Genomic DNA, 6,028 nt, shown 5'->3' with positions numbered 1-6,028 from the left:
GCCCCAGGAGTCCGGTCTGGGGGGGCAGAGGGCCCAGGAGTCCGGTCTGGGGGCGGTGGGGGCAGAGGCGCCCCAGGAGTCCGGTCCGGGCCCCGCGGCTCACATGGGCAGCAGGTGGTCGTCCCGCTCCTCCGACTCCTCCCCGAGCTGGTCGTCGCCCACGCCGCGGTAGGCGGCGGGCACCGTGCGGGGTTTGGAGCGGCACACGAAGTCGCAGCCGTCCTGGGGCGGGGGAGAAGCGAAGGGGGCGGTGGGGCGCCGGCTGGCGGGGCGCGGCTCCCCGCGGGGCGCGGCCGGCTCCCAGGCGAGGCCCAGACCCGAGGATGGCAGTTGGAGGCCAGCCCAGGCAGGGAAGCCCTTGAGGCTCGACCCAGCCCGCGCCCTCCGCCCTCCCTGAGCTCCCGCCCCGGCTGCTCCGAGCTCTACCGCCGGCAGCCAAGCGGCTCAGACCTTCCTGCCCGGGCTGGCCTCAAACCGCCATCCTCCGCTCTCAGCCTCCCGGGGATCTGACAGGCGGTTTCTGTCTGGTTGCTGCGTGAGCGTCCTAGGCTTCAGCTACCCCCCCGAGCGCAGGCCAGCTCCCCGCACCCCATGGACCCCGCCCGCTACTTACTGCCACCAGGTTGCCCAGGTCCTGCCAGAAGGCCAGGTGCGGGAGCTGCTCCATGCCCTTGGCGCCCACCACCAGGCGGCGGTACAGGAACCCCCCGGTGACGTAGACGGCCGCCAGGGACGCGAACCTGCGGCCAGGGGACACCCACTCTGAACAGGGAAGCCTGGGGCCAGGGCAGCAGCGCCCGCCTGCCATCCCAGCCACTCAGGAGGCTGAGAGCGGAGGATGGAGACGAGGAGTCCCCGTGACACGCTGACCCCCAAATGGACCACTCGAAAACCAGAAGTGGCACTGTGGCTCAAGTGGCAGAGCGCCAGCCTTGAGCACAGTGAGGCTCAGGGACAGCGCCCAGGCCACGAGTTCAAGCCCCAGGAAACCCCAGGAAAAATAAACACCAAACAAATAACCTAATAATGTACCGCCCTGAACATTGCCTTCCTTCCTTCCTTCCTTCCCTGGCCTTGTCTGTCTGTCCTGGGGCTTGAACGCAGGGCCTTCTGTTCTTGCTTAAGCCTTTTCACTCCAGACTGGTGCTCTACCACTTGAGCCACACCTCCCCGCCCAGCTTTTTGCTGCTTCACAGGAAGTCAGAGTTGCTCAGCTTTTCCCACCCGGCCGGCTTCCAGCCCTCAGCCTCCCACGGGGCCGGGATGACAGGCGGGAGCCGCGAGGCTCAGCTGCAAGCTCCGGTCTCACTCCTGTGGCCTGGCACAGACACTCGCTTTGGGGTGGCCGGGCGGGGTGGGGGGGGTCGCACTCACGTGAGCAGCAGGATGGAGCCCACGCTGAGGTGGGAGGCCTCGGGGGCGCACGCCAGCCTGCTGTCCATCTCGAAGAGGTAGAAGCAATCTTGCACTTTGCCCCGCTCCTCAGACACCGGGGTGAAATTGTCCTGGTGGGGGACAAGGGAGGTCTTGGTGGGACCATGCGCGTGTGCGTGCGAGGGACAGCCCCTGGGCTTGAGCTCAGGGCTCTGCCACGTGAGCCACAGCTCCACGTCCCGCTGGACCACAGTCCTTCCATTTCAGCCGGGATTCCAGGCGTCACCACCGGTGCCCGGAGCGGGCTGAGCCGGTTTGCCCGCAGTCCTCCCCCCTACCCCCCCCAGCCCTCCTTCCCCGGCCCCCCCAGTGCTCACGGCGAGGGTGTGGCGGTTGCAGGAGATCATGACCACGGCCCTGCGCTGCTCACGGCCGCAGTGGTTGTCATACTCGTCCCCGCCCTTGTAAATCAGCATGATCCAGTTACCTGGCAGGGATGGGAGGTGGGCGCTGAAGGGCTCTGGGAGGCCTGGGATGAGGGATATGTTTCTTTGTCCCCTCCTCTTCTAAAGCTGGTCCTGGGGCTTGAACTCAGGGCCTGGGAAGTGTCCTTGAACTGGTTTTTGGCTCAAGGTGGGTGCTCTACCACTTGAGCCACAGCTCGACTTGTGGCTTTTGGCTGGGTAAGAGGTAAAAGTGTCCCAACTGTGTCTGCCTGGGCTGGCTTTGCACCCCAATCCTCAGATCTCAGCACCCTGATGAGCCAGGATTACAGGCGTGAGGCACAGCACCTGGCTGGTGTGCCTTTGTTTAGGGCAACAAAGAGCCTAATGCACTTTTTGTTTTGTTTTGTCAGTTGTGGGGCCTGCACTCTGGGCCTGGGCGCTGTCCCTCAGCTCTTCAGCTCAAGGCTGGTGCTCTACCACTTGAGCCACAGCGCCACTTCTGGCTTTTTCTGCTTATGTGCTGCTGAGGAATCGAACCCAGGGCCTCATGCATGGGAGGTGAGCGCTCTACCACTGAGCCACCTGCCCAGCCCCACTGATGGATGCACTTTTCAAAGAATACTTTGACATTTCCTCAGTGAAGGCAGCAAACACGGATTCGCGTGTTTCTGCACACATGTGAATGGCCAGCGTAGAGATTTCAAATCATAAATGGCAGCAGGGAGATGTTTACAGTCTAAAATCAGCCATGCGCGCATGCTAAGTGGAGCTTTGGAGACAGGAATATACTTTTAATTGTTCATTAAGAAAACGGGGGGGGGGAACCCAGCTACTCAGTTGGGGTCCCAGCTAGTCAGGAGGCTGAGATCTGAGGATCACGGTTCAAAGCCAGCCCAGGCAAGAAAACCTGTGAGACTCTGATCTCCAATGAACCACCACCAAAGAAGAAGAAGAAGCAGCTCAGGGACAGTGGCCAGGCCTGAGTTCATGCCCTAGGACCACCAAAAAAAAAAAAAAAAAGGCTAGATAGAAGTGGAGCTGTGGCTCAAGTGATGAGCGGGGATTACAGGCATGAGCCGCAGTGCCCGGCCCAGCTGAGGGGCCGAGCTGGGGGTGGGAGAGACACTCACTTCCGTTGAAGATCTGTGTCTCGTTGAGCCTGCCCACCACCGTCTCCTTCCCGGTACTTTTGTTGATCTGCACCAGGCCGGCTCCCGAGGTGTGGTTGCCGGCTTCGCGGCACACACGGAAGATGTAGAGGTACGAGTCTGCGCCCTGGCCCACCGTGCTCTCGAAGCTGCAAGGCAAGTGAGGGGACCGGTCACTGGTGGTCAGTCCCACGCGGCCGGCCACCTGCTCATCTGGGTGGACCTGACCCGACCCAGCCCGACCCGCTCGGTCCCAGCCTCCCAGCTCAGTTCTAGAATTCCATTATTTTTTTTTCGGCTGGGATTACAGGTGTGCGCTACCGTGCCCAGCCAAGGCAGTTTCTTAAGTGGTCCGAGGCGCTCGCTTACCTTTTATTGAACAGCGGGTCCAGTCTCTTGAGCAAGGCCAGCTCCTTCTGGGATTCTTTCTCTTTTTCGCCAACTAAGTCGCAGGTTTTTTCTTCTGTCTGCCAGGATTTGTTCACCTCCATGGCCAGGAGCGCGAGCAGCAGCGGCCCTGGCTTCCAGCACGCGAGGGTGGGCCGCATGCTTCTGGCGGAGAAGGCAGAGCAGGGGGAGAGGAAACACACAGGAATTACGGAATAAAGCAACCAGCGCCATCTTGCTGAGTCTGACTCTTTGCCATAGACCACAAACAGAATGTTCTAGCCTCTCATGGAGAGCACTGTAGAAGGAATCCATGCGTGTAACTTTTAGTGTAATCCATAGGTGAGTCTTTTCAAAAACAGATTAGGGAAGGAAGGAGGAGGAAGGGAAACAACTTTATTATGATCGCTGTTAAACTGCTTCTTTACGGGGTTCTTTTTTTAGTTCCAAGAACAGGACTCGAACTCAGCACCGAATGCTTTTGCTCACTGACTAGCACTCTACTATCTTAGCCACACGTCCAATACCATTTTTTTTTTTTGTTGGTTGTGGGGCTTGAACTCTGGGCCTGGGCGCTGTCCCTCAGCTCTTCAGCTCAAGGCTAGCGCTCTACCACTTGAGCCACAGCGCCATTTCTGGCTTTTTCTGCTTCTGTGGTGCTGAGGACTCGAACCCAGGGCCTCATGCATGCAAGGCGAGCGCTCTACCACTGAGCCACCTGCCCAGCCTCTCAACATCGCTTCTTTACAGTTTGGAAAGTTACTGAGATTAGCTGGCTCATTATGCAAAATGTACTGCTAGTTGGAAAGCAGAGCTTAAGGAAGCGGCTTTACCCAGGGCCAAACGGATTATGGTCTGAAAACATTTATTCAGATGCAAAAGAATCCAACTGGAACACTCTGGGGCCTAACTTTTCCTATCAGAATTCCAGGATCATCTAACAGTCTGTTTACATAGTCATTGTAACATGGTAAACAGAAACATGGCCTACTATCTCAAAGTGTGTGTGTGAACTGGAATTTAAACTCATGGCCTCCTGCTCTCACTTCGCTTTTTTTTTTTTTTTTGCTCAAGCGGGTGCCCTACCACTTGAACCACACCCCATTTCCGGCTTTTTGCTGCTTAACTAGAGAAAAAGAGTTTCACAGACTTTCCTGCCCAAGCTGGCTTCAAACTGCGACCCTCGGGTCTCAGCCTCCTGAGTAGCTGGGATTACATGCGTGCGCCTGGTGTATGGTTTATGTCTCACGTCCTATTTCCCACAATCCAATGGGGCAAGTCATGTGATTTCCTGTGTCATTCACTTCAGTCATATTAATACAGAATTGCAGACAATAACCAGGGCTGAGGGCCCCACGGATGCTCTAAAACACACGCAAAGGGACCCAGCGTGTGAGAACAGGACTTAGCAAGAGCGGCAGTACTCGGTCAAGCACCGTGGAGCACTGAGCATGGATGAACCAAGTCACCTTCGCAGAAACGCTAAGCAGTTCTGCAGGGATCGTGGTACGGGGTGAGCTCAGCACACAAACACCGCTCGTGAGTCAGCGGATCTCATGATCCACGCGCGGCCAGCGCACGCAAGTTCTGCCATGAGTATGTTCTGGAAAGGAGAATGAAGGCGCATACTCACATGCTGCCTGGGTCGTTTGGTTTTCTTTTTTCCTCCCAGGAAAAGGGGAAGTGATCGTTCCCAAGGCTCCCGGAAGGAGAAGAAAGAACTCAACTCTAACTTCCCAAGCCTCCCTGGGCTCAGTATGGACGCAGCAGGCCGCGTTACTGGAGGAAGAAAGCTTTTGTTAGCTAATTGCGCATGCCAGATGCCTCAGGTCCCAAATTTCAAATGCTCCCATTTTGGGGTTTTGAGGTCTCCTTGCCACCCGCTCGCCCTGGGTCTCCCCAACCATTTCTGGGGAGCGCGATCTCACCAAATGCTGTGTTCTTTGGCCTTAAAGCGAATGCAGAGCAAACGTCTCCTCTGCTTCCTGCTCGAGGTCTGTGGGTTAAGTGGAAGGTTGGGGTGTAAGCGCTACTTTGCTCACTTAAGATTTGGGTTGTGTTCATTTTTTGGGGGGCAAAGCAGAAAAAGGAGGCGCTAGATCCCCCTTGATTTTAAAGGTGAAGAGAGGTGCACGTGAACTTTCCCAAAGGGGAAGTCAGTTGGCAAGTTGGGAGGATTGTTGTACACGCAGGTGTACGACGATCAGGGACGGAGAAAGAGCAGAGGTCGGCGGGCCTCTCCAAATGTCAGATAATTAAGATTTGAAGCGATATTCCCAAGGTGCCAGCCCGTCTGCTTGTCCCGGGGCTTGAACCCGCGGCCTGGCCGCTGCCCCTGAGCCTTTTCCCCAGCCTCCACCACCTGAGCCACGGAGCCACTTGGGGCTTTCTGTTGGCTCACTGGAGAGAAGGAGCTTCTGGGGCTTTCCTGCCAGGGCTGGCTCTGAGCCACGGAGTCCCCTGAGTAGCTGGGACGCAGGCCGGGCGCTACCAGGCCCGGCTTCCCTGCTGTGCACGCGATGTCCTGCAGACAGGCCGGTGTGGCCGGGCAAGGAAACTATCTCCTTCCCCGGGCGGCCTGCGGGGGGGGGGGACGCCCCTGACCTCAAAGGAAGAGGGGCCTGCTGCTCCTCCCGCCACCCCACCACCGGCCCCAACCGCACCCCGACTCCC

At 58.0% G+C, this 6,028-nt stretch overlaps 1 protein-coding gene across 1 annotated transcript; it reads right to left on the bottom strand.

The window, feature by feature from the left end:
- Positions 1-71: 71 nt before the first annotated feature.
- M6pr (mannose-6-phosphate receptor (cation dependent)) lies at positions 72-5,503 on the bottom strand. Its single transcript, XM_013023722.1, has 8 exons — positions 5,284-5,503; positions 4,989-5,134; positions 3,338-3,520; positions 2,951-3,117; positions 1,752-1,861; positions 1,375-1,505; positions 614-740; positions 72-222 (listed from the first exon to the last, which is right to left on the bottom strand). The coding sequence occupies exons 3-8, from the start codon at positions 3,514-3,516 to the stop codon at positions 100-102; spliced, it is 837 nt and encodes a 278-aa protein (XP_012879176.1). The 5' UTR covers positions 3,517-3,520; positions 4,989-5,134; positions 5,284-5,503; the 3' UTR covers positions 72-99.
- Positions 5,504-6,028: the final 525 nt, after the last annotated feature.

This window comes from Dipodomys ordii, unplaced genomic scaffold, assembly GCF_000151885.1.
Source record: "Dipodomys ordii isolate 6190 unplaced genomic scaffold, Dord_2.0 Scaffold69, whole genome shotgun sequence".
Taxonomy (NCBI): Eukaryota; Metazoa; Chordata; class Mammalia; order Rodentia; family Heteromyidae; genus Dipodomys; species Dipodomys ordii.
This window is presented reverse-complemented; position numbering and strand designations above follow the sequence as displayed.

What these genes read in the sequence shown, in the direction of transcription:
- M6pr (XM_013023722.1), bottom strand. Translation starts at nt 3,516, where the DNA reads ATGCGGCCCACCCTCGCGTGCTGGAAGCCAGGGCCGCTGCTGCTCGCG. An exon ending in GACACAGATCTTCAACGGAA is followed by an intron (nt 1,862 to 2,950) that starts GTGAGTGTCTCT and finishes CATCCCTGCCAG; the next exon opens with GTAACTGGATCATGCTGATT. An exon ending in GCAACCGCCACACCCTCGCC is followed by an intron (nt 1,506 to 1,751) that starts GTGAGCACTGGG and finishes GTCCCCCACCAG; the next exon opens with GACAATTTCACCCCGGTGTC.